Source organism: Kogia breviceps, chromosome 2 (genome assembly GCF_026419965.1).
Source record: "Kogia breviceps isolate mKogBre1 chromosome 2, mKogBre1 haplotype 1, whole genome shotgun sequence".
In the NCBI taxonomy this organism is placed as follows: domain Eukaryota; kingdom Metazoa; phylum Chordata; class Mammalia; order Artiodactyla; family Physeteridae; genus Kogia; species Kogia breviceps.
The window spans coordinates 194628906-194656364 of NC_081311.1; the positions used below are offsets into that span (position 1 = coordinate 194628906).

The 27459-nt window shown below is 46.6% G+C and overlaps 1 protein-coding gene across 7 annotated transcripts; it reads left to right on the forward strand.

The window, feature by feature from the left end:
• Positions 1 to 27459, forward strand: EIF4E2 (eukaryotic translation initiation factor 4E family member 2). 7 transcript variants are annotated; one of them, XM_059053645.2, is made up of 8 exons: positions 207 to 470; positions 7612 to 7726; positions 8677 to 8811; positions 12832 to 12936; positions 14371 to 14523; positions 14624 to 14760; positions 21481 to 21559; positions 26950 to 27459. In XM_059053645.2, the coding sequence occupies exons 1-7, from the start codon at positions 451 to 453 to the stop codon at positions 21524 to 21526; spliced, it is 711 nt and encodes a 236-aa protein (XP_058909628.1). In that variant the 5' UTR covers positions 207 to 450; the 3' UTR covers positions 21527 to 21559; positions 26950 to 27459. The 7 variants fall into 7 exon arrangements, with proteins under 7 accessions (XP_058909625.1, XP_058909628.1, XP_066883279.1 ...); XM_059053642.2 differs by lacking the exons at positions 21481 to 21559; positions 26950 to 27459 and adding an exon at positions 16496 to 16761 and having other exon boundaries at positions 1 to 470; XM_067027178.1 differs by lacking the exon at positions 21481 to 21559 and having other exon boundaries at positions 373 to 470.

The window sequence follows — 27459 nt, forward strand, 5'->3', positions numbered from 1 at the left end:
AACTTGAAGAGGCGGGTACTACAGTATAGTATGGCCAGTACCAAAGAAGAAAGAGCCTCAGGGAGCTTAAGAGAGAGTCCAGGATCGTGCAGCCCCACTGGGGTTGGACTCGGGAGCCGTGAATCCAGAGTCTGCGCCGTCAGCTACTCGGAGCTGTCTTTCTCGGAGCCCGCCGCGGGAGGGGGTCAGCACGCGCTCCCCTGGGCAGGGAGGGCGGCCGGCGGGCAAGAACAGGCACAGAGTCGAGGCCCGCAGCCCGCATGGCCACCGAACCTGAGCAGCTCCGCGCAACCGCCCGACGACTGCGTCCTGGCATACCCGACCCCTTCTCGGCCAGCTCGCCGACGTTCCGCTGCGCCCGCGCAACCGGAAGTGGTCGGACCCTAGGCGGAGGGACCTGGCGGAGCGGAAGTCACTCCGTGAGGCGGTGGTGACGGCGGCGGCGAGAGGATGAACAACAAGTTCGACGCGTGAGTGCCGCGTGGCCGCCTCCCGGGGCCCCTTCCCTCAACCGTTGCTCGCGTCCGCCGCCGCTGGGACCGCGGGCGGCGCAAACTGCGGCACCGGTCTCCCTTCCTGGTTAGGGCTGCGGGCCAGCTGGGCCTGGGCGGCCGGCGGGGAGGAGGGGGTTGGGGAGGAGGGATGCAGGGGTCTCAGGGACCCCAGGGTCGTACGGACCCAGAGCGAAGTGCGGGGTCCGGGCGGGAGGAGGTGGCCGTGCCGCCTGGAAGGAGATTTTCGGACACTCTGCCGGGCGGGTGCGGGTTGCCAGCGGCGTGGAGGGGCGGAGACCGGAGGTTTGGGTGTTTCCGCAGCCTGGCTGCTCTGCTTCTGAACCCAGCTTTTCTCACACACTCCCTCTGGCCTAGGCAGGTCATCTCTCCTGAGTCTCAGTTTTCTCATTCGCAAGGTGCGGACGGTAACAGAGCCCATGTCGTAGAGTTGCGAAGATGCAATGAGGTAACGTGGCTGCCGCGCTCAGCGCAGTGGCTGCTCGGTTACGGAATTCTCATCTTCCCGAGACCCCTTCCTGCTTCCGTTCTCTTCCCCCTCCTTTCCCCCTCTTCCAACACACTCTCCAAGAGCTGCTCAGTTTCTTGCCCAAGGGGTATACTTGTTATTGCCTCCTCCTGCAGTTCTGTATGTACCCTATCTGTTGTTTGATTTCTAGTTCCAGCATCAAACAACTGGGAGGTGCAGAAAGGAAATGCAGGATATTTTTGCGTATTTCCCTGCAGCGATTGTATCTGGAGGTAGATTATGTTTGGGCTTTCTTCTAGTAGTCCAGTAAATCTGTCTTATTTTCCGAAGACCTGGATTTCCAGTCTCAGACCCACCAGTTGCCAGTTATTGGACATTAGAAAAGTTACCCAGTCTCTGAGCCTCTGTTACCTAAACCGCATTAGTGGTTAGTGCTCTGCTGCTGCAGTGAGTGTGATAAGGATCATATCACATTCGGCAAATGCTTAAAGGTACTTTAAGATATAAAGTACTACATGTAAGATATAAATGTAAAGTGGAATTACTATTAGTTTAGGTTGTGACCCACTGTTGCCCATGGGAAATCGGAGTTTTTCCGGTACCTTGAGTGCTGGTGTGCAAATTCCGAGGTCCTGGACTCCAGCACTCCTGGCAGCTCCTCAGGAATGCTTCCTGGTTGCTGAGAGGGCTCTGCTACTAGAAAAAAGTCTTTGGGAGTTTGCTTCTGCAGTCCACTGCATAGCTGAGCTCATCCCTATACTAATTACTACCTCCCCCCGCCCCCCACCGCCCGCCCAGTCGTAAGCCCTGCAACTCCTAGCTTCACATCGAAGTCCTGCCTCAGTGGAGCTTTCCACCAACCCTATACCCCTTTCTCCGCCGAATTGAAGAAATCAAAATTTCATTTTAAGAAGGCACTTCATGGGTAATCTGGCCCAGCCCTACCCAGATCATTTGGAGGTTTGCAGTAAGCTAATTTAAGAGTGGCAGATGGCTTCCACGGGCATTTTGCTATTTTTCACATATTATTTCTACTGATTCTAACAACCCTGTAAGGGGGTCATGTTACCTCCTTTTACAGATAAGGAAAATGAGACTCTCTGAGATTAAATAACTTGCCCACAACAACAGGAAGGGCCATATGGTGAGATTCAAACCCAGGTTTGTTGTTTAACATTTGTTCAAGCACATCTTGACAAAAATTAACCTGGGTCATTTTTGATTAGTTCTAATTGTTAACTATTCATTACTGAACATCTGTCTTCTAGCTATGCAGGAAAAAAACAAAGCTGTCTTTCCTTCGAAATTAGCAATTGAAGACAGCACTCCAGCCCTTAGTTTTGTTTTTGTTGTCTTTGTTTTTCATGCAAAAAAGTGTGCAGTGTTTAGACCACGGCTGCATATTTGATCTCTGCATTCTTCACCACATGGCTCCTAAGGACATGTTCCAGTTTGCCAGAGTCCTAAAAGTCCAGTGCCTGGAGTTGAGTCCTGTAGTCTAATCTGATGGGCTCAGATGAAAGAGGAGCTCTAGTCTCCTTTTCTGTGTGGCCTTCTATGGACCTAAACTGATAGCGCCGCCCCCCCCCCCCCCCATCAAGTCTTTAGCTACCATTGCCATTGATCCTATTCATATGTAAAAGCCTAAGATGCTTTCACTGTACTGCAATCCCAGGGTGTTGAGCTTGGTTTTCAAATCTAGATGCCATATTTGATTTTGTCCCTATTCTTTTTTTCTTAGCCTTGGCCCATTCTTAATTATTGTCTGAACCACCTATTCGACATTCATCCTAGTCTGCCTTGTATCGCTTTGATTTTAGAAATCCATTCATTAAACGTGTTTGCTTTCTGCCACTGCCTGATGCTGGACATGTAAAGATGAATTAGACCAAGTTCCTACCTGCAGTGAATCGTCTAGTTAGAGTATGAGGATATACCTGGGCAAAAGCTTGGTGAGCTAAGTAGGTGCCACTCAGCCTGGACGGCTTCAGATGCTAATTGCCTGCCTAAGTGTATTGAGCACTGATTTTTCTGTCTGGATTGTATCTTTGCTCACATCCAGCTTCAGGCTGGTAAGAGTAGCCTCGGGAAGACAGGATGCAAATGGCTTGCCTTAAGTGTAGGCTCAGAGGGCAGAGTGGTTGCTTAGCTCCACCCTCAAGAAATGACAGCATAAGATGAAGGTCTATTAGGGTTTCCTTCCATTTACTATCTTAGAAGGGAGTCGGGAGGTGGGGTCCAGGGATCACAGTAGCATTGTTTCTTCTCTGGCATAATTATTTTTGTTATTTTTCTGTTTCCTAGTGGTTAGCAGCAAAAGCGCTAAAAAGGCATTTATGTGCTTCGCTTGGGGCTAGAAAAATGTAAGATGCTGGGGTGACTGTGCCCCTCTTTAACCAAGATTGAAGGGAAAGGACCCCAAAGGATATAGTGGGGAGTTGGGAACTGAGGAGAGAGAAGTGATGTGAGTCCCTGTTGTATGCCCTAAAGAAGAGAATTAGGAGCTGTCTTGGGCCTAAGCCTTTAAAAAAAACTCATGAAATGTTCATAATCAGGAGACAAAAAACTGGCCATGACAGTACAGCTGGGACAAGTACAAACATTTATATGCAGATGTTCAGAAGAGGGAATCCCAACTCATCCTAGAGAGAGATCAGGAAATATTTTCAAGAGAAAGTGGTCCTGGGCTTCCCTGGTGGCTCAGTGGTTAAGAATCTGCCTGCCAATGCAGGGGACACAGGTTCGAGCCCTGGTCCCGGAAGGTCCCACATGCCACGGAGCAACTAAGCCCACGCACCACAACTACTGAGCCTGCGCTCTAGAGCCCGCGAGCCACAACTACTGAGCCCGTGTGCCACAGCTACTGAAGCCCGCGTGCCTAGAGCCCGTACTTCGCAGCAAGAGAAGCCACCGCAGTGAGAAGCCCACGCACTGCAACGAAGAGTAGCCCCCACTCGCTGCAACTAGAGAAAGCCCGTGCACAGCAACGAAGACCAAATGCAGCCAAAATATAAATAAATAAATAAATAAATATTTTTTAAAAAGAGTGAAAGTGGTCCTTAGTCTGAGTTAAGTAGGGGAAGAGGAGCTCTCTGAGCAGAGACCAGGTGATGAACACAGCGGAGGGGTGAGGTCGGGGACTGCCAGTAGGTTGACCACTGGAGGGAAGGGAGTTTGTGGTACCATGCTGAGGTCAAACTGTGTGTCAGGTATTCCGCAGGTATTCTTAAACACACAGTGTGCTTGTAAATGTTGTGGGCCTTGCATGCTAGACAGGTTCCTCTTGGAAAGGAAACCAGAACAGCTCAAGTTTAATGAAGGGGAAGGGGCATTGTAAGCACCATTAGGTCTCCCAGGGGTCCAGGGAGGGTGAACCAAGCCAAAGAGATGGCAGCATCACAGACAGAACCATTCTCCTTCCCACTCTCTGCTCATCTGCTCATTCCCTTGGCCCCTGCCGACTCTCTGTGGTCTTGCTTGAGCACTGATTTTTCTGTCTGGATTGTATCTTTGCTCACATCCAGCTTCAGGCTGGTAAGAGTAGCCTCGGGAAGACAGGATGCAAATGGCTTGCCTTAAGTGTAGGCTCAGAGGGCAGAGTGGTTGCTTAGCTCCACCCTCAAGAAATGACAGCATAAGATGGCTTTTCTTGTATGAGACTCGTGGCTTTTCTTGTATGAGACTCCTATGACTGCCCCAGTTCCTGAGTCCATATGATCTTTCATCTCCTGGACGAAAAGCTGAGGGAAGAATTGGCTCATAATTTTGAACAAGCCCCTGAGGCATCTCTTATTGGCCAGGCTGGGCCACCACCCTTTAGTCTGGTGCCCTTCACAGTCATGTCTTGGCCAGGGTGGGGTTGGGGACGGTCATGGCACCGTGCACAATCTCGGGAGTATATCCTACAGCTGGGGCCGTGAAGTGGGCAGAGCAGGCACCCCAGCGCATACCTAGCCCATCCATTCTAACATCTGAGCGCTTTTTATGTGGTAGGCACTGGGGATTCATGGGCAAAAAGAAAAACAGTGCAAAATACTTGGCAGCGTGTTTCTGCATCTATAAGGTAATACAGGCATACCTCTCATTTTACTGCACTTTGCAAATACTACTTTTTTTTCTTTTTTCCTTTGTTTTACAAATTGAAGGTTTATTACAACCCTGCGTAATTAGATGATGGTTAACATTTTTTCACAATAAAGTATTTTTAAATTAAGATACATACTTTTTGTGTGTGTGTGTGGTATGCGGGCCTCTCACTGCTGTGGCCTCTCCTGTTGCGGAGCACAGGCTCCGGACGCGCAGGCGCAGCGGCCACGGCTCACGGGCCCAGCCGCTCCATGGCACGTGGGATCCTCCCGGACCGGGGCACGAACCTGCGTCCCCTGCATCGGCAGGCGGATTCTCAACCACTGCACCACCAGGGAAGCCCAAGATACATACTTTTTAAAGACATAATGCTATCGCCCTCTTAATAGACTACAGTACAGTGAAAACATAACTTTTATATGCACTGAGAAACCAAATAGTTCGCGTGACTCAATTTATTGTGATATTCGCTTTATTGCGGTGATGCGGAACCAAACCCACAGTATCTCTGAGGTATTCCTGTATCTGAGTTACAATTTGACCTCTTCTAGTACCTTTCCTGAGAATTGCCAGATTCCATTTGACTGGCTAGGGCTGGAAAAGTGATTTCAGAAAAGATCTGTAAGTTAATGGTCCAGCTCTAGACTAAACAGCATTCTTACTATCTTTGTGGATTCACCTTCCATTTATCTTTTTGTCTGGATCCAGTGAACTTTAGGTTCACTGAAAGCCTTAGTATTGTGTTTTGGGGGGTGGCAGATTATGCTCAGAGACAGGTTTTCTTTGCCAGTAGTTGATTTGCCACAGATTCAGTGTGGGAAATTACAGTAATTTCATAAGCCGATAGCATGCAGATGTCCCTTATTAAGCTAATAAAGAAATAACATACTCAAAACCAATGATAGGTTAATCACACTGTTATTTCAGGCAAGGGAAGATGAAAGGGATAAAGTCCAAATTTAGTTCAGTCGTACCTTTACATGAATTGGTACTGGATGAGATGGCTTTGCCAACCAACAGCTGAAGTCCAGCTGCCCGCTCAAAAATAAAAGTCACTTGTTGCTAGAGCACGTTGCTAGGAAACTACAGCACTGGTGTTGGTGGGCAGGCTGATCTTTGTGGGGTCACTACGCAGTTTGTCACCACTGCTAAAGGAGTCACCTCGACCACAGCACGAACTAATGTCCCTTCTCTTCCTGAGACTGCTGCAGGGTTTAACATCACTGCCAACCAGGAGCGAGTGGCTCAGGATCTTCAGAGAGCAAGATCAGCAAAGGATAGCTTTGCCCGGACAGAAATGCTTGGATATTCCTCACACAACTCTCAGTATTTATAGTCTAAATGTCCCCTCACCATAGTTCCTTCTTTATTTGTTTTTATTGATAAGGCCCCAGCGGTGCCACTCAGCAAGTGAGCTGCTAGTGCTTATCCATGACAACAGATGAGATGACATCCTAACACACTTCATTCTTACATCAAAACAACTTTACTTCTAAAAACAACTTTTTTCTGGTCTTTGTCATAAGCAGGTGGATTAAAATATCTTCATTTAAGTCATAAATAAGTGGATTTGAAATCATAACAAACCACTACACAACCCTTAGGGTGGTTTCACTGCTCCTGAAAGGGTGGCACCTAAAGTACCTTTGACTTAAAAGGCAAGAAGACGTTCCTTTCTTTAATTTCTTTTTCTTTTCATTTAACATCAATTCAGCATCTTCTTGTGCTACATGTTAGGGCAGCATCTTCTTGTCCTAGATGCTGAAGATACAAAGAGTAATAAGACACTGTTCTAAGGGCCCCCTCTAGTAGGAAAAACAGATGTGGGAGGAATGGTACCTTAGGCTGAGTGGGTAGTGTTTGCAGATAACGCAGACATGGGAATATAGGTTGCTTGGGGAGGTGGGAGGAGGGAAGGAGGTGCCAGTTGACAGGAGTCGGATTCTAGAGGGTCTTACCTTTCATTGTACTTCATCCTGCGGGGTGGGCATCGAAGGGCAAGGGACAGTTGAGAGTTTGAAGCATGGAAGTTAACTGATTAGATTTGCATTTAGAAAGAACATGCTGGTGGCAGTGTAACTGAGATGGCAGGGGAAGAAGGCCCCAACTAAAGCAGTAGCAGTGGGGAGGGCTAGGAAAGATGGTTAGAAGAAGTGGCAAGAAAGAAAAGTAAGTTTTTTAACTTCATTTGAAATGCCAAAGCAGTTACTTAGTGCAGAAATTCTTCTCATTGTTGACTACTTTGGCAAAGAAAACCATCCCTTTCACCTTTACCTCTTGCTTCTTTGCGCAGCCTTTTAGAAAACTAGAATGTGGTGCTTTCTGGAACTCACAAGTTAGCTGAAGGGCAGCTTCATTTTTGTTTAATCCTCCTAATTGCCGTTCTGCATTCCTTTGCCGTCTCTCATCTCGTGTGCACCTCATTGTCTGTATCTTTGAGTGACTGCGGGCTGGTTTCATGGTAGTTCGTTTGGCCTGGTAGCTTTGTTGGATAAGCAGGAATCAGCGCAGTCACGGGGGACGTCGTTTTGCCTTTGCATTTAGATTGAAAGATGACGACAGTGGGGACCATGATCAGAACGAAGAAAACAGCGCACAGAAAGACGGTGAGAAGGAAAAAACGGAGCGGGACAGGAGTCAGAGCGGCGGCAAGAGGAAGGTGAGCTTTGTGCCGCATAGGTGTGCCTGCCGTGGGACTTGAGGCCTGGTTACCTTGGGGAATCGGGAAGATGCAGATTAACTTGATGGCATCCTATCTTGTCATATCGGATTTTGTTCTCAGAAAAGGTTGTTGAATCACTGGAGTTCATTTTGGGACTTAGCGCTTTTCCCTTGCCACACGATCTTGAGATGCTGCCTTGCTTTCCAACGTTCTCCTAGCCTGAGGTAGGGCAGATAAACCCTGGAGTTTAACAAGGATGTGAATTGCTTTAGAAGCCGCTGCTCAGTATTTCAAATACTGCACATCACTTAGAATTTTTGACTGTTTAGTTAGTCTGAGCTGGTTTATCCCACAGTACTGAGTACCTTCCAGATGCAGGCATTTTAGGTGCCAAGAGGACACAGAGGTGAATGAGACTGTGGATGAAGGAGTTTACACTTAACAGTACCAGTAATACTAGTAGCTGTCATTTATTGAGTACTTACTCTGTGCCAGGCATGGTGCGAAGCACTTTACCTCTGTTAATTAATTTGATCCTCTCAGCAGCCCCGTGAGGTGGTGGTTATTATTTTCCCCACTTTGCAGATAAGCAGCTGAGGCACCGACTGGTTAAGCAACTCGCCCAGCGTCATTAGCCAGTGAGTGATAGGGTGTCATAGAGGAGGCAGACTTGGCCTGGGACTATGTCGAGGTCAGATACAAACATAAGTATCTATGATAGGAATTAGAAAGTTATGAAAGCATCAAGAACAGAGAAAATGTTACAGGAACTTAGAGTCAGTTAACCACTAACTTACTGTGTCAGCAGAATCTTGAGCCCACTGCAGGTAATTGAGGATGTATCCTTTTGAAGTGTGGAGGTGGTGAGGGGTGACACTGTAAAATGTTTTCTCAGCCTCAGAGCATGTGAAAAATGCCCAGATTAACACGCCTTCTTTAATTCACAGGCTGTTGTCCCTGGGCCAGCAGAGCACCCCCTGCAGTATAACTACACTTTCTGGTACTCCAGGAGAACCCCTGGCCGCCCCACCAGCTCACAGAGCTACGAGCAGAATGTCAAACAGATTGGCACCTTTGCCTCTGTGAGTACTGGCTGGTTCAATGCAGCGAGCCTTGGTAGTACGTTCACGCCTGTGTCTACATTGTCGTGTTTATATACCCTCCTGGTAACATACTTAGGATTCTGGTTTCCTTAGTTGACTGACCTGAGTCTCTGAAGTCAGATTGGCTCGTTCCTAGATTTCTCATTACACGTCCATAGGTAACATACGTCAGTATCAATAAGTATGTGAATTGTGGAACTGGTCAGAAGGGGACAATACAGAAATACAGGCTTGTTTAAGTAGGTATTTATTGAGTCCTTACTGTGCGCAAAGTGTCATGGGGGGGATACAAAATTTTATAGTACGTGGTGTCCTCATGAAGCTTCACAATAAAGTTGAGAATAAAATTAGAGTTTTTGTGTTTAATAATCTCCCATTAGGGTTCTGGGTATGTTAGTGATTATGCGTAAAGTAGCATCTTTTTTCTGTGTTCAGAAAGAAAAGGAAGTCTATTTTTTGTGGGTACTGTCAGTACAGAGAGCCCACACTCTGACTTAGCTCCCTCACAGGTAGCTAGAGTTGTGCACTCTGAGAAGCTGTCTGCGACTAAAACCGGTCTCGTTCAGTGAAGATTATTGTATATTTTGTAGGTGCAGTACAGTCGATCTCTGGGCCGGATCAAATGCAGGATTTGTTATTTTCTTGAAATGATTGAGGTATTTGTCTGTTTAAAATGCAGACGCTGGAAAAGAAAACTATAATAGAAAATAAATTTTACAATACATTAGTAAAGAGGAAGGACACAATAATAGGCACTTGGTGTGATTTCCTTCGATCATTACGATAGCCCTATGAGGTCGGAGATGTTATCCGTATTTTACAAATGAGGAGAATGAGACTTGGTTAAGTATCTGATCTGAAGTCTCAAGTCTGATAATTTACTTGACTAAGTGGAGGAACCAGTATTGAAACTCAAGTTGGGTAGGCTGTAAAAACCACCTTCCAAAGCCTATACTCTTTTACTCTTCCATATACCAAAGTGCATGCCAAGAGGCTCCGATTTTGAAAAATGTTGGTTTACTAGAAGAAGCTATATTTATCTGTTTATTATTAATCAGATATGCATATATAGCTGATAATCAGATTATCTCATTACTATGCTGAGTTGATATAATTTCAGTCAAAAGCAAAGATCTTGTTTTAGTTGGCCTGTGCTCTCTTACCACCAGTAAATTTAGGCTTTTCTGAATTATTAAAAATAGCTTGTGCACTGGTACATATTTGGTTCAAGAAATGTTGAATGAATTCAAGGCACAAATAGGGTTCTAAAATGAATTAAAAACCTTGCCCTTAGGGAAATAAGACATGCCCAGGAATTTCCAATACAGGGAGGCAGTGGGAGGTGCTGTGAGAAAGGCATGGCTAGAGTGCTCTTGGAGTGCTGAGGGAAGGAATTAATTTCAGCTTGGAGAAAGCCTCTTTGGGTAGAGATGGGTTTGAGGTTGAATTTAAAGAATTTGAACATGTGATAAGAAGAGGAAGGAATTCTTGGCAGAGAGAACAGTAGAATTAATCGTAAAAATATCCATGTAGCCCTAACACTCCTGAGTGCACAGAAATTTTGATTGCTTGCTATAGACATTACAGGTAAAATGGCAGCCGTTATGCTGTAAACAACTGGTTACGCGCTCAGAGGATCAGAGAAGAAACTGAACTGGGGAGTAAGTTTTCATTCAGGAATTTGTTCAATTATTTTAGCATAATTATAACTATTTCTAGCATTTTTCTTTCCCTCTTAAGAAAGTTAGATATGAATTTACCCGACTTGCTCAAGGAGGGTTTTTGTTCTCTTTGGGCATATATGCTGAGTTGAACATTTTATCATCAGCAGCATCTTAGGTTAATGTTTCTTTATACTCACCAATGTCATGTAATTCAAGGCATTGGGAAATGCCTCACAATATTAAATTCCGCACAAAGAAATAATTACATTGTAAAACCAATGATGCCAAAGCAGTATTTCCCATTTGTCCTCAGTCCTAGTGTTTGATAACATTTAAAACGTTCTTGAAGTTAAGGTAACTAAGAAAGCCGTGTCTCGAAATGGAAAGAGTATTGGACGTGGGGATCGCAAGTGTCATCTGTTCTGCTTGACTTTGTGGGCTAGGGCAAGTTCTGAAACCGTTTCCTCAGGTAGTTGAGATGATTTCTGAGGTCTTTTCTGCACTTCATATTCTGAGTCTAAATGTTTATTTTTTGGTTTCAGTTGGGAGTTCCAAAAATGAAAATTGCCTTAAGAGAAGGAAAAAAGATAAAAGTTTAATACTGTTTCTTGATCTGCTTACTATTTCATCTCTCTTACAGTTTGGATATAGGATTCTGGCTCTAAGATTATATAGGATGGCTTTAAGGTTGGTGGAGACTAAAGGGTTAATAAAGCAGTGCTCAACTGGAGGATTGGGAATGGTTGGTGTGCTTTGTCCCCCCCACCCCCTCAAGTCCTGATTCACCAGGAGCCACGGTTTCTAGGAGGCGTACTTCATTTCTTTGCACTGTGTTAGGGTGGGAAAAGATTCTTGCTCACTGTATGCATATGACCACTCACTGCCCCAAAGCACTGGGTGTAATTAAGCATGGCAGTGGCTGAGATGAAACACTGCATTGAAGTCCTACAGATGGCATTCATTCCTAATTTCTTTGTAACCTGAGACATTTCCCGTGTTCCTGCTCTCTAGAGGAATGGAAGGCACAGCCATTTCACACAGTCTGAGGTCTGTTTCTCCTCAGTTGCTCTCCAGATCTGGGAGTATGACCTGAGTCTCTGTCTGCTTGGTGCCTATTTTCAGCTGTGCATTATGGAATCTTGCTTCATGTTTAATTTAGAGCCAGCAGTGTCTTGGCAAATGCCAACTGTTTCTTCAGACTGTTGCACATTTTCTCTTTCCTCCTAAAGTGTGCGCTTCACTGGCCAGTACTTTGTAGCTATTCTCCATGAATTGCAGAGGAATAGGGAAGTAATCTCTCCTATCAAATCACTAGTGAGAGAAACAGAAGTAGCATGATGAATATAAATAAGCATACATTTTATAGAGAAATATGTCTAATTTTCTAACAGGACTGTGAAGGAGGAGCAAAGAGAAAATTTCTAGCTAAGGAAAGGGACTTAAACCCTAAGTGAGAGGCTAAGTCCTGCTTGGTTTTTGGACCGTCCTGGCCTTAGCAAGGGCACCATGGTATGGAGTAGTGCATGTGCTTGATTCTGTCACTTAATGCTCAGTTTCATTATAGCTAATGCTGTATTTGATGGGAAACATCTTTGATCAAGAAGTGCAGTTATAAATAAGTCATGGGCGTGTAATGTGCAGCACAATGACTCGTTAACTCACACAGTTAATAATACTGTATTTTTTTTAAGTGATTTGGTTCTAAAGAAATACATTCAGGCTGAGGTTATGTGGCATTTAATCTGTCTGAAGACTGAAGTGGTTTTTATTGTGTAAAATCAAGGTCCTCTTGCACCGTGTGATGATTATCCTGTGACTTCTGCAGGAGAGTATGTATTGACATTGACCAACTAAGGCTCCTAGCTGAGGCTGGCATTTCTCACCTAAAGAGTTTATTCTTGGGGCTTCCCTGGTGGCGCAGTGGTTGAGAGTCCGCCTGCCGATGCAGGGGACACGGGTTCGTGCCCCGGTCCGGGAGGATCCCACGTGCCGCGGAGCGGCTGGGCCGGTGAGCCGTGGCCGCTGAGCCTGCGCGTCCGGAGCCTGTGCTCCGCAACGGGAGAGGCCGCAGCAGTGAGAGGCCTGCGTACCGAAAAAAAAAGAGAGAGAGTTTTTTCTTGTATCAACAATATTACATTATTCTTTTATCAAAATATACAGTATGCTTTCCTCTAACACGCCTTCCTTCCCACACAGTCCCCCAAATGAAAACCTAACCTCCAGAAAGTAGAGCCTCTAGCAGAGTGTCTTCCGTGTTTATGCTCTTCTCTTAAATAAATCTCACATTCATTCAAAGAAGCGTAAGAAACATCACTCTGCTATCTTCTCTCTGAAGGTGGAGCAGTTCTGGAGGTTTTACAGCCACATGGTACGTCCCGGGGACCTGACGGGCCACAGTGACTTCCATCTCTTCAAAGAAGGAATTAAACCCATGTGGGAGGTGAGAACTGAAAGCCTCAGACTGCTTTTCTGAGCAAGTTTTCTGTTTTGGGGGTTTTTTGTTTTTGTTTGTTTGTTTAAAGCCATGTCAAAATTAAAAGTATTTTATCGTCTTCTCGGGACTTCCCTGGCGGTCCAGTGGTTAAGACTGTGCGCTTCCACTGCAGGGGGTGCAGGTTCGATCCCTGGTCGGGCAGTGAAGATCCTGCATGCCTCGTGGTGCTGCCAAAAAAGAAAAAAAAAATTTTTTAATTCTAAAGAAGTATTTTAAAGTCTTCTGTGAAAGCTGCGTCACTGTTTGGTTCCTTGGAAATGGGACCTCTAGGAAAAGGCACTGATTCCATTGTTTGTCTGTGTGGATGGTTTTCAAAGATTGTTTTATCACTAAAGTGGTATTATAATGACATTAAAGGATTTTTAAAAATTACTCTTCCCATAGAACTGGTTGTGTGTGTGTGTAATATATTACCATAGGGTACATATGATTAAAGTGAGTAAAAATAAGCTTATGGGCAGCAACTGGAGACCCAGAGCTGAGCTCTGTGATCCCTTTGCTGTAACCCATCTTCTCTATTCTGATGCCAGAGTGTTTTTCTAGAGGACAGACGGGATCACCCGCACATACCCCAGTTACAAATCTTACGCAGCTCTCCCTCACACACGTGATCTTGCACCTAATTACCTTTCAGGACTTGTCACCCGTCATCTCTAAATCCTCCCTTCACTGTAGCTACACCTTCCTCTTTGTCCATCTTTTTCCATCTCTGTCTCACAGCCAGAGTCTGCACACTGCCATGTTCTTCCCAGTGCCTGCAGAACCCTTCACCTGCTTTACCTGGCTAACTCCTGTGTCCCTCAGGACCCCCCTTAAATGTTTCCTTCTTCTTGGGTGTTTCTGTCTTGTTCTTTCTGAACTTCCTATGCGTATCTCTGTTACAGCAGTACCTGTCAGACTGTCCTGCTGTAATTAATTTTCTTGTCTGTCCTCTTCACTAGACTGGATCTAGGTAGAGACTGTGGCTTCATGTCTGTATTTGGGACATGGTGACTCTTGATAAACTTCTGGTGAATGAAGTAAGGAGTGATCTGTGTTTGAAATCTGACATCATTTCATTTTGATGTAGTTCTGAAAAAAGAGGCTGATGGTGATTATCATTTTGGCTGTGCCGCGGCTTGCGGGATCTTAGTTCCCCGACCAGAGAGATCGAACCTGGGGCCCCGGCAGTGAAAGTGCCAAGCCCTAACCACTGCACCACCAGGGAATTCCCAAGAGAGGATTATTTTTAAAGGTCCATTTGGCCATTTTTTCCTATAGAGTTGAATATTTGGGAAGCAACAAGACTTCTTAGTGATCAAGGGATCGTTGGCCCTAAAGCAAAAGCAAAAGAGCTGGGAAACCATATTTTAACTTTGAATGCTTTCTGTCTTTTCACAGGATGATGCAAATAAAAATGGTGGCAAGTGGATTATTCGGCTGCGGAAGGGCTTGGCATCCCGTTGCTGGGAGAATCTCATCCTGGCCATGTTGGGGGAACAGTTCATGGTTGGGGAGGAGATCTGTGGGGCTGTGGTCTCTGTCCGGTTTCAGGTAAGCCCCCCCCACGGGCAGGTCTGCTTCGCACGTTGCCTTTACTCTCCTCACTGCCTCCGATTTGCTTTGATGGTTCCTTCCGTTGTTCCTCCTGCAGGAGGACATTATTTCAATATGGAATAAGACGGCCAGCGACCAAGCCACCACAGCCCGCATCCGGGACACGCTCCGGCGAGTGCTTAACCTACCTCCCAACACCATCATGGAGTACAAAACCCACACCGACAGCATCAAGTACGTGTTGTGGGGGCTTGCGGGGGGCGTGTCCCTAAGTTTAGCAAAAGTAGGTCCTTAGTTGAGCCCAGAGGAATGTGGTCGGACGGAGACTGACTTCAGGAGAAGGGACAGACCAGTCTTCCCCTAGTGCTTCTGGCCACTTGTGGCGGTTCTTTGCTGGCGAGGTTCCCTGTCCACCTACACTGTGGGGTGCTTTGTATGAGAGAGAGCCCTTCTGCAGAACCCCAGTTGCACTGCCTGGGCTTGCTTTATTTACACAGGCTGTCTGGTCTTTCGTGCACTAACCACTGTCGTAAAATGAAGACCAAGTGCTCTTCTTTTTCTTGCTGTTCTTTAAGATAATTTCACTGAACAGTAAGGCCCTCCTCCCTGTCTGCCCCTCAGTCCACTTTTGCATGTCTTTTTAACCTGTTAGCTTCAGTCTGTTTTCTTTGTCCTGGGAAATCGACTTCGTGTCAGGAGTGATGACTCCATTTCCTCATGTGTAGAGCTGAACTCGTAGAGGAAGCAGAGGGGCGTGTCTGTGGGAGTAGAATCTAAGGGGAGCGTGGATGCCAAAGGGGAACTTAGCTTTGCAGTCTGCCTAAGGCTCAAGGAAGGGGAGCTGGACGTCCACAAATGAGAATCACTGGCCAGGGTTGCTCCTTCAGTGATTGAATGCCATAAAGAAATCCAGGTTATTCTGAAAGCGTTGTGGGGAGTGGCTATTAGATTTTTCTCACAACTGGAGGGAGAGCGAGCCAACTAGGAGTCAGGACTTGGAGGTTTAGTTCTCTCCTTTGACTCTAATATCAGTGTGTGCCTTTGAGAAGTCTCTGTGCCACTCTGCTTCAGTTTCCCTATCGGTAAAGTGGGGGATAATAACGCTTTACCCAACGGGGTTGTTTGAGGCTGATTTAATCTTTGTAATTGAAGGTCCTCAGATGGAGAATGCTCTTACAGGGCCAAGTATTATTGCTCTCATCGTCATCATTAGTGATAATATCATCCTCCTGCTTATTAAAAACATTACTAGTAATGAGCCCAGCCATGGTGTTCAGCAGGCAGACCATTTGAGAATCTTTTTCCCCTGAATTTACAGATCATATTGTGGGTGGAACTGGCTTAAATTAGCTAAGCGCCAGTTTTTAATTGGCAGTGCTGCCATAGGAGGTGGTCTGTATCACATGGCTGGGGGTGGCTCATCGTAGCCACCAGCAGTTACTAGCTAGCCGTGACCCTGATTGCTTGCCTCGCAGTCCGGGGTCAGCGTTGTTTTTCTCTAGGCAGATTTTTCCTGTTCTTTGTTCTGGAATACAAGTAGTTTCTGCCCTCCAGCCAGACTCAGTCTATAGGCTGGGGAGACCCACACCTACCTTTTCTATAGGACTCTTACATTCGAGGTTCCCAAATGCTCCCCACCCCCGCCCCCCCAGAAGCAGCGTTTTCACCTGGATAGGGAAGGGAAAGAGGTATTTTTCAGCTCTCCCCTCTCCGCTGTTCTCCCTCTCTAATACCCTGAAGCAGTTCTTCCTGACTTTTATAGAAACACGTACAAGTCCTTAGAGTCTAGGAGAGCCTTTGGGCTTATTGCCTTAGTCTGCTGCTTGCTGCTTTATCCAGAGGTCTGCCTAGTACTCCAGCCCTGCAGCTACAGGGACCAGAAAACCCTCCTTGATACCTAGATGCTACTTTTCCCTCGCGGCTCCCTCTCTTTCTCTCCCAACGTGCCAACATTTTGCACTTCCACTAGAATGCCAGGCAGGCTGGGCCCCCAAAGGCTCCTTTTTCAAAACCTCTGGAAGCCGCGGTTGAATGTGCCATGACCTTCTCCCTCTCTGGATGGCACCATCATTGAAGCTGGCATCATCGGAGTCTCTTGTTCTGTTGGCGTGCTACCTGGAAGACGCTTCTGTCCCGGACAAGAGGAATCGGAAGAGCATTTTATGTTTTAAGAACAGGCTGACACGCAGCAGCTACAACAACAGCTGAGATCACTTAATAAACGGTGCTAAACTAGCTTGTCTCATGCTCTTGCTCTTTATGGTGCATCAAAGAAGTGGCCTTTCAGACTGGCTGTCACCGTATTAAGGAATGGCACAGACTTCTCCGTGGAGGGCCATCCGGGGGAATGCGGCCTCGTTTGCATAAGCCCATTGTGTAACGTCACACGGTGTCTTGTTCCAGCTCTGCTGAGGTCCGACATAATGAGGTGATATCTAGCTCTCAAAATGAGACCCCGCTTTTTTGGTATTTGAATCTTAGTTTCCATCTAGTCATGCGATGACCAGAACAGAGTGATTTCTGATTTAGAATTCAGCTTGAAAGTCCGTAAGGTTGGAAAGGGGGATCCTTGGCCTTTGCTTTGCTGAGTTTGTCTTACTTCAAAGAAATCTCTTGCTTGGAGGTAAAGCCCTGCTTCCGTCTGTGTGCGGCTGTACGTATAGAGCTTCCTTGCTTTGTGTTAATGGGGTTTTCTCACTGTGCCAAAGCCGCCCAAGCCACAAGCTCTTTGCCAGCCTTCTCCCTTCTGCGCTCCCCTTAGAGCCGGATCGTCTTCCTCGGTGAGCCCGCCCGGCTTGCGCGCTCTCAAGGTTCTGGCCCTTCCCTCCCTCCCAGTCCCCAGGGTGGCTGTGCGTCAGGACCTGGTGGGGGGAGGTGTCTTTGTCCTGCTCAAGTGTGCTCCTTAGGGCATCTGAGCATACGTAGCACGTACCAGCCCCTCATGTGCTGTGTGGCTTGGTGTGTATGTGCTACAGCTTGGCCTTCAGGCCCCTAACCTGCATGTAGAATTTCAGCAAGCCTTTCGTTACTTTAGGCTTTCTGAGGAGCTACCACCAAAACCAAAAATGAAACACTTGCCTGCGCTAGGCCAGGTTGCCTGATCGCGCCTGTGAAGGTGGCTGTGGGCATGACGTGGAGTTTGCCAGAGTGGCTGTGCTCTTCCATTATGGCAGCAGCTCCCTGAGCTGTACCATCCTCACTGACCATCAGGCTCCACGTGGCCTGGGATCCCACAGAACACACACTGGGACTAAAGCGCCCTGGGCTTAGCATCCCGGAGGTGTTCGTGTCGTTGCTTTTTTCTATTACGCACCCCAGATTAGTTGGAGGACCTAGAAGATGGAGATTAGTTGATGTATGGAAATGCCTATTCTCTCTGTTTTCAGCGTTTGTCAAAGAATTAACCTTCTATGGCCCTTTCCCTCTTGCCTTCCACTGTAATGTTACATGTATTGACCTTAATTTCAGCTAATGTAACTGGTCCAGGGGATGAGCTTGATGTCACCTTCCAAAGTAAGAGTTGATCAGAAAGCACCAAACTGACCTCGAGACCCCTGTGATCCTTGCCACGTCGGAACAGAAACCAGAACTGTTCTGCTTTGTTCTGCTCCTTGTGGCTCTCCCACAGGTGTGTCTCTGTTTGAGCCAAGGAACAGCAGCTGCTTGGACTTGAGAATTCAAGGGAAATGAGGAAGAAAGAGCCAGCAGCTCTCTCCCACCTACTCTGGAGGTTAGGGCTCCCGGAAATGGTGAGGGGAGTTTTTTTAGGGATGGCTTAGATTTCTCAGTCAAGCGTACCTCCACCTTGCTCTGTTTCAGTCCGGTCTCCAGTGTCCTTCCTCAACTCTCTGCTTTGCCCCGGCTCCCCCTGACCACACTGCTTGTGGCCTCTTCCTGCTGCTCTCCTGGGAGGCTGCTGCTGCTGCTGCGCACGGGGCGTGACGAGCTGCTGTGCTGCCTGCCGCCTCGTGCCCCTGCTCCGTGCCTACAGCCCCTTAAGGGTGCATGGGCCCCACTGAGAAACGTGAAACTGCTTCAGTGGAGTGTTAGCTCAGGTGTGTGGCTCTTTCTAATGAGGCCCATCGTAGCTGAGACTTCAGAGATTTGGGTCCTCGCGGGCATCCAGTGATTCATTGTATCCGCCATTTTGAGGACAATCTCGTAACACAGCCAGACTTGCAACCCGGAATCGTGGGACCACCAGGATAAGACTTGGGGCACAGAGCCATATAGAGCAGCAGTGCCTTTTGTGGGGAAATTCCTCTTTGGAGTAGTCTCTTGAGTCCCTTCGTGCCTCTGGCCTGGAGTGGGAGAGGGAAGACAGGGCCAGCTGCACTCAGTGGGCCACAGTGTTGGGAAGGCTGACCAGGTCCCTCTGCAGAAGGAGCTGAGGGTAGGTGACTTCTCTCCATTCATTTATTCTAGAGGAGAAATGGGTCGAATCACGGGGACTTCACCACGTCTAGATTTCATTGTATTTAAACATGGAACTTCGTAGGCGAGAACCAACCATCCCTTCTCTTGCCATGGCTACATCATAGCCAGGGTGGCACTGGGTCATACCAGCGTAATTGCTGGGCTTTGCATTTGTGAAACGTTCCCCCATGCTGATGTTCAAGGTAAAGCCCAGACTAGCAGGAGGCCAAGTTCGTCCATGAGTATGAGGGCCAGCTGAGTGCAAGGCTGGGAACTGAGATTTGGGCCAGAGTAGGGGCAAGTACAGAGTTAACACAGAAATGAGATCTCTGCTCTCAGAATTTGCTTTCTGGTAAGTGAGCTGGTAAAAAGTGGTCTTTAAAGGGCTCATTGTTAACCTGTCATTTGAATCTGTTTAGAATGCCCTGTAGGCTATATTAATCTCAGGGTAATTTTAAAAAGATTGTTTTAAGAAACTCAATTTACATGACAGTTTTAACATTTAACTTGTTCTTTCTTTACCTTTAAAAGAAACAAGTTTTAATATTACTAGTATGCCTGGGATGCCAGATGGAAAATAGCTAGAACGTTCGCACCTAGTTTTAGGCGTTTGATTTGCCTCTTAGTCGAGCACTGGCCTGTGAGAACCAGCGATTGTACCAGTGACTATGATCAGCTATTTTATCTCCACTGAATCCATGTGAGGAAACTTCTTTGCCCACATTCTTCATGTTGAAGTTTTTACATATGAAGAAAATACTGCTGAAGAAAATGGGAGGGCAGTTTAATACTAAACTGGATTAGAGGGGAACTCTGACATCCATATTTCTGAAGGGTCTTGACACAGAGAACTTCTGTTTGGACTAGTGTAGGGCTTTCTGGAAACAAAAGGATAAATGAGGTGAAGCTTCAACACAGCCATGTAATTTCTTGTTGACACCTAAGTTGCTTAAATAGAATTTAAGTCTCACCTTTAGAGCAAGAGAGGGGCTTCCTGGGTCGTTGCCCAAGCGTCAGATTTTGCTTTCTCCTTACCTTCATTTGGAGTGAAGAGTGAAATGACCTTCTGACATCACTCACGGACTCTCAAAGTTCATCACATTACTATCTCTCCAGAAGGAGCTGTGAAGCAGGTGTCTCTCTGTGGAAACTGCGTTTGTGACTTGATAAAGACTGGCATGCTTATTGGGTGCTCTTCCATTTTCCTTCAGTTAACATACCTGTATCAGTATTTTGGCAATACTCTCTCTGAGGAAACCATTAACTTCAGATCAATCTCTTATTCTGAGAGATACATCATTAACTTATAAATGCTGTTCTTTACAAGAGGGAAATACTAATGAAACTGATGTGAATATTGCCTGGAAGAATGGACTTGTTGTGCCAGGTCTCTGTATTTAATCCCTTCCTATTTAAAAAAAGAAAAACTATCTGTAGGAGACCTACTGATAAAATATATTTTAGTGGTCATAATATTAAACCTGTAGGGAGCTAATAATTTAGCACATTAAACCCTATATGTTGTCACCACGGGTATATCACCCCTTTAAACCAAGAATGGAATAATTGACAGTAAGGAATTTTAGATTTAAAGGCACCAAATTACCCATTTTATATATAATTCCCAGGGAAGTTACCTGACACTCTGTCCCTAAGTGGCTGGAAAATGGTTAAGGCAAAAAGGAAGGACATAAGCTCCTCTCAGAAAACTGGAGGTGCGTTAGGGCTTCCAGATACACAGGGGATGTAGCTTTCTCCTGATTTTTGGCCAGCAGTCACCAAGGCCTTGGTCTTTGTGTAGCATCATTCCGGGAGGCTCCACCCTCAGTCACATTTCTTATCCCTTTCTAACTCCAATTTCTAAATTAAGTTAATAAGCATTAAAGTTGTGTTGAGCATTGGCCCTTGGAAACGTTGAGCTGCTGTGACATACGCGACTTAAATTTTAAGCTAATAGTTGGGCTTTATCAGAAACGGGTCTGAGTTTAGAAGGGTCAGATGGTTGGAAATAGTAAAGCAGATCAAGTGGTGTAATTTCCTCCTCGCGTCTCTGGACATTGTAATGCTGTTGGGTACCTGCCTTTACCGTCGGGGCGAGGCCTGATGAAGAAAGATCGTTTCTGCCACCTGTCCTCACGTCCCCAAGGCAGAAAGCACTGCTGCCCTTCGCCTCAGTGAATCGGACGTGTCTCCCGTGGTGGGTGAGCTTAGCTCTGACCTCACTGGTCTCCCCTGTAGACTTGTTGAAGGAGTGGCTAGAAGGACGTGCAAATCCTCTAGGGAGTAGTGAGGGCCAGACTTAGCCAGTGGACGAGCCAGGAGAGTGCCAGCTGCCCCTGAAAGGTGCCGGCCACCCTGCTAAGCTGAGAGGAAAGTCTAGGAGGGGAACCTCACTGCTGTGCTTCCAGGTATCGGTGGGCTCCACTTGACCCCGAGGGTATCTGAAATGGGGTGTGGGTTTATCTTGTCTGTTCTCTTCTTTGTTAAAAAGCCTTTGATCTGAATGTACTATTGTGTTTTTTGTCTCTGGTTTGCCAGGGCCTGGGAGGAGTTTCATGGCCTGGTGAACAGCAGCGGCCGCTGATCGGACGCTCCCCCTCTGTCTCTCACACTCAGGGTAGGGCCTTGTCTACCTTCTCTGTAACCTTGTGACGTACCTCTCAGCCGCAGGACCCTCTTCCCAAGGGGATGCCCTCTCCCCACTTGCCCCCAGCCTTGCCTCTGCCAGCATTGAGCCTGCTCCGGCCACTCCTCATCCACTGGTACCACAGTCTCAAAGGGAACCACTGAGTCCACATCCACTGACTTGTCCTCCCTAGGTCACATGTCTCCTGGTGAGCCCCCGGGCAGGTCAGTGAGCCTCACCACACCTCTGTTTTCTGATTTGGAAAATGAGGTTCCATGGACTAACATGTCTCTGGTGTCTTTGAATGCCAGCATTTTATGATTATAAATGGACCAGAGATCCATTTTCTTTTGCCCGGATGTGGCCATTTTTAAGCCTTCTGACGGTGTCCTGTGACTAATAGGACAGTTCCACGGCCACAGTATGGATTAGGTGAGAGGTGTGTCTCGTTTGCCGGAGGTGTTTGTCAGTTACGAGGAAACAAGTGATGGAACTTCTGAGTTTCAGCGGTTAAAGTGAACTGGGGGTAGATGTCCGGGCTGCGTAGGAGGCACGGTTCCAGGTTGTATTGTGGCTACACCACCATGTGTTTGCATAGGGAGACCCTGGGCTATCGAAGGCTGGGTCAGCTGAAGCCTTCACTTCAAGAATATTTGCATTTCAGTTAAGGGAGTTCCAAGTCCACGTCTGTCTCTTTAGCAGAAGGAGTTGAATTGGGTCAGTTTATTCTGGATGAGAGGAATGGATGAAAGGACAGTATCTCCACGTGCCCGACCCGAGAGCACATTCCCGGACAGTAACTATCGCGGCCCCAAACCCACCCTGAGAAATGGAGAGTTTCTAAAATGGAAAAAGAGCATATCAGCTGTACTAGCTGCTTCAGAACTCCCCTCTCCCGGGAGGGAAGGGGGGCTTTTTCAGGAGAAGGAGACCTACATTCCTCAGATGGGCTAAAGAGCTGGCATGACCCCGTGAGGGACGGAAGCAGGTGGCCAGGGGTCTGAGTAATAAACAGTCCCAGAATTCCTGTACACTCAGTAGTTTAATTCCATTATTATAAATTCAGCTTTTAGATGATAACATTAGATTTTCAAAATTGCAATCTAAAGAGTTTCTCTGTCAAGTATAGTCAATATAGAATTCTGAGATGGATGAAAAACATATACCAGCTCTAATACTGATACATTGATTTGTAGGCTGGAAAACAGCAGGTACTCAAAATAAATCAGTTAAATTTCCAGAGACCTGGTGCTATAATGGATTTGTTTTAATAGCATTAGCATACTTAATTCTAAGATTCCTTTTTTTTCTTTCTTTTTTTTTTTTGCTTTTAATATCCCTAAAATTGGGATGCTTACAGTGAATGTGATAAGAAAGGTTTTTGTCATAGTTTAATTGGCAGCATTCACCTCTTTTAGTTTTGTGGTGTGTGTGTGTGTGTGTGTGTGTGTGTGTTTTGGTGGTACGCGGGCCTCTCACTGCCGCGGCCTCTCCCCTTGCGGAGCACAGGCTCCAGACTCACAGGCCCAGCGGCCATGGCTCATGTGGGATCTTCCCGGACCGGGGCACGAACCCGTGTCCCCTGCATCGGCAGGCGGATTCTCAACCACTGCGCCACCAGGGAGGCCCAGCATTTACCTCTTAATGGTGGTACCTTTAAAATTCAACAGTATCTTAGGTTCCATAAAAAAAAAAAAAAAAAAGCTTTAAAATGAAATTGGAATAGACAGAATGGAAGAAGACTTAGAATTATTCCCTCTCCCCTTAGCTAACGCTAAATTCCCCAGGAAAAAGGTCTTTGAATTGCTTTGAAAAGTCATATAGTTGCGTAGGTTGCATAATTGCCGTTTTGTAGTCTCTCTGTTCTTTTTGTTGCCCCCCCCATATCTTTTTGGTAGGGCAGATTGAAGGGGGCATTCATGGGTTAGGTGTTCTCCTTGAAGCACAGACTTGGGAGAGTGAGAGGAGTATTAGAGTCTAAACAAAAAAACCCAACTCACTTCATTGTCCTAACAGACTTGAGAAGGACTTCATATTTCACCTTTATTGATTTAACCCTGTGAGTGGTGAAAGGGGTGTTCCCCGAAGGTGCGCATGCCCAGCTCGTGGTGGTTGGAGCTGCCATTTTAGAGGCCCCGAACTTCAGCCCTCTTGTCCTCCCTCCCTCTTCTCCCTTCCGAGTAGATCATTATCTATGAAGAAATAAAACTGCTGTTTAAATAATTCTTGGACCACAAATACTTTTCCTCAATTTATCTGACGTTTTGTGACATTACATGCGGCTGCTAATATTTTAGGACTATGTTATTTGACCTCTATTGCCATTACAAATAAACATTGCCCTTTTAACCACGGCTTCAGTAGAAGTCCCAGTTAGCTCCTGGTTCGGGGCGGTTGGGCGGTGGGGTAGATTCTGGGTCCCTGCGTGTCTAGGCTGGCATGCAGAGAAGCAGTGGTCTCTCTTGGTGGCGAATGAAGTCGGTGTGGTCCCTCGGTAGAGATGAGAGATTGAAGTTTGCCCTAGTAAACCTAGGGGGGTTGCAATTTTATTTACTTCGCAGGGAGGGAGAGAGGAGGAAGCCAGAGCTGGCCTGGGCCAGACAGCTGAATGGCCAGAGGATGATTCCCTGAAGACCGTGATGTAAAAATGTTATCGTTTCCTTCTAAACGATCTGTTATATCATTGAAAGCCATTGAAAAAAACAAAACCCAAAACCCTTCCCAATAGTCTGCACACTGCTAGGCGCCTGGAGGGTCGAGCTTTCCGGAGCTCAGTCTAGATTGTCTAAATTTTTGTTTGCTTTTAAAAGAAGAGAAGCCCATCTTTTAAAAAGAAAAAAAAAGAAAGAAAAATTGCTTGTGGCCTCTGCCACTTCCTGTCTACCCTCTCCCTTTCTCCTAATCTCTCTGTGCCCTGCAGCCTGGGGTGAGGGACATAACTGAGGATTAGTTCCCAGCTGGTTTGAGGTGAACACATTCCTCAGACTAAATTTGGCACCAAGCTCTTCTCAACCCACATTTTTTTTTTTTTAGAGGCTGGACCTGAGCCGCCAGCTGCCACCCGCCTGCTTCAGCCTGTCATTGTCAGGGGCCTGTTGCCCGCCCTCACTGCGCTTTGTTTTTCTTATATCAGACTGTGGAAAACCTCAGCTGGATTCTCCTGGCTCTGTTACTCTGTCCCTCCCCACTTCCATATTACAAATAAACCTTAGATTGATGCTGACTTCTTAGAGATTTCTGACTCTGAAGAGATCTGCGGCAACAGAATTAGAATAAATATCCCATATCTTAGTGGGAAGGTGTTATGGAGCCTTTCAGCTTACCTGCCACCGGGAGGGTTGGTTCTGGCCCAGCCCCAGCACAGTGCAGGAGTTCTCCGGAACGTAGGTGGCCTGCGAATGGTGGTGATTAATCCTAAAGATTCTCTTCTTTACATCACTAAACAGCAGCAAGGGCCGAGTCCGGATATTTGCCTGCCATCTCGCTTACTCCAGATAAGACAGATAATTCTCCCACAGTCAGAAGGTTCTCTGACTCTCCCTTCCCACACCCCTGGCTTTCTAGTCTCCCTGCTGATTGACTTTTGTGATCCAGTTGATCTGTGGGGACAGAGATGGCATCGGAGGGGAAGGAGGAAGCAGCAAATCCTCCTTCGTAACCACTTCGTTGTTAATAGAGGAGTCCCCCGTCGTGCAGACTCTATCACGGCCCAGCGTCCCTAAGGGGACTCAAATAGCCCACCTCGGTTATACCCGCTTTTCTCTGTCTTATGATCAGATGCATTCTTATTCTTTGCTAGCTTCTTGCGGCCCCTCAGTGGGGTCTGCCCTTCTGAAAGGCCCTTTAAAAAGATGATTACCCCGCTGAGTTCTCTTTGTGTTCAGTCTTCATCTCCTTAGATGGAAATCATTGAAATTCTCAGTAGCATTGATCATTGAGCTGCATGGTCATGCATGTCCGTTACAAAAATACCAGTGGGCTTTTGAGGTAACATCAGTTCCTTCCCAGCCAGAGTTCACCCACGCCAGCTCCATCCAGTTTCCCTCTCAGTGTACTTGTCCGCAGTTATTCTCTGTGTAGTGAGGGCTGTGAGTTACTGTCAGCCTGCTACCATCATGGAGGAGAATCTGTTAGCCAACAGCAGGAGAAAACTGCTGTTTGGCTGGGCTGAGCATATTCCTTGGGCAGTATTAATTCACTCGGGACCAACTGCCAGATACCCAATCAGTTGTAGCAATTTTAAGACAGGTCAGTTAAAACCAAAGCTTCTAGAATGTTCCATTAAAAGTAAATGGAAGAAATCATTCCAAAATCAGGTTAATGAGAATTTCTGTCTCAAAATTTCAGACAAATTTAAGTCTGAAGCACTGGGCCAGAGCAGTAGATGCTCTGGCAGTGACCTTTAAAGCCCCTTCCAGCCCTGAGACTTGGGGATTAAAATGGCGACGCGAACTGCTAAGGTGTTGTTGGATTTCTAGGCTGGAACAGGAGAGGTACTAGTGGGAGGCCAAACCTGTCTGCATCCAATAGGAGGCAACTAAGAAGACATCACAAGATCTGTTACACACACACACACACACACACACACACACACACACGTGTGTGTGCATGTGCTGAGTTTCTAAAGTAAAGTGTACTCAGGTTTCACCTCTTGGAATATCCTTTCATAAGCAGCTATAAGTTTTGAACCAAGGGATTTTGGGTCGGTTGGTTGATTTTTTTGAATATGTAATACAATCTATGGTTCAATTTTTTTTAAAAAATTGTGCATGTGAGTGTGTTTGTGTGTAAGAGACAAAGAGGTTTCCGTCCTACTCTTTCCTCATCTGCCCAGTTTCCGTGGTGTCCCTTTCCCTGTCACCACACCACGCCAGGTAACAGCGTTTTATTATGTATGACTTCCTTGAGGCAGATGTGAGCCCTGTTTCCTCCACCCTCACTTACACAGGAGGCAGCACATCGTGGCCACGCACTGTTCCATACCTTAGTGTTATCACTTTCTCTTGGCGATCTTTCTATATTAGTAGAGTTTCTTTTCCTTTCATTTTTTTAAAGCTGCACAGTATCCCATTAATATTTAGTCTCCTATTAATTAATTTTTAGTCCCCTGTTCACATGCGTTTGGGTTGTTTCTGACCTTTTGTAATTGCAACCAGTTGTGTCCAAGTGTTTGAAGGGACTTGGGAGGCAGGTTGCTGTGTTGGCATTAGAAGAGCAAGGAAGGAAGGTCCTGGGGTGTCAGGAGGGCCCGAGAGCTGCCGAGGCCAGGTTGCCCCGTGTGTGTGTGTGTGTGTGTGTGTGTGTGTGTGTGTGTGTGTGTGTGTTGTCTAGAGATGACCTGTGTATTGAATGTTCTCTTTTCTCCCATTTTTTTCTTTCAGGGACAATTCAAGCTTTCGAAATACAAAAATCACATTGTGAAAGTACACAAGCTGGCAATAATCCTTTTCTGTATGTGTGTGTTTGTCCGAACGGATGGGAGGCCTCCGGCTGGCCCTTCCACCTGCTCACGGAGGGGACGTCCCTGAGCCTCGTGCTCCCCTTTTGCACTCATTCCTGGAGGACGGATTCCGCTAGACACCCTCCAGCATCGCTGACTTTATAAAGCGGAAAAAATGGAAAACGTGACTTTCTAATAGACAAACTTTTTTTTTTAATGGGGTTCTGTTGGGGGAGTTCAGCCTTTCCTTTTTCTGTGTGCTGTCCAGATGCCTCCCGTGCACCCTGTCGTGCTCTCCTCTGCCGTACGAAGGGCGTCGTGACCAAGTGTACAAGCCAGAGCTGTCAACTGAGCGTGATCAGTATTATGAATGTCTGTGCATCCAGGAAAAGCTTTCTGTTGGAGAGTCCCGGAATAGCTATAAATGCTGTCTTCTAGATCTGCCATTAAA

Coding starts and splice junctions, on each gene's coding strand:
- EIF4E2 (XM_059053646.2), top strand. CDS start 451: ATGAACAACAAGTTCGACGC. Junction 471..7,611: donor ATGAACAACAAGTTCGACGC/GTGAGTGCCGCG, acceptor CTTTGCATTTAG/ATTGAAAGATGACGACAGTG. Junction 8,812..12,831: donor AGATTGGCACCTTTGCCTCT/GTGAGTACTGGC, acceptor TTCTCTCTGAAG/GTGGAGCAGTTCTGGAGGTT.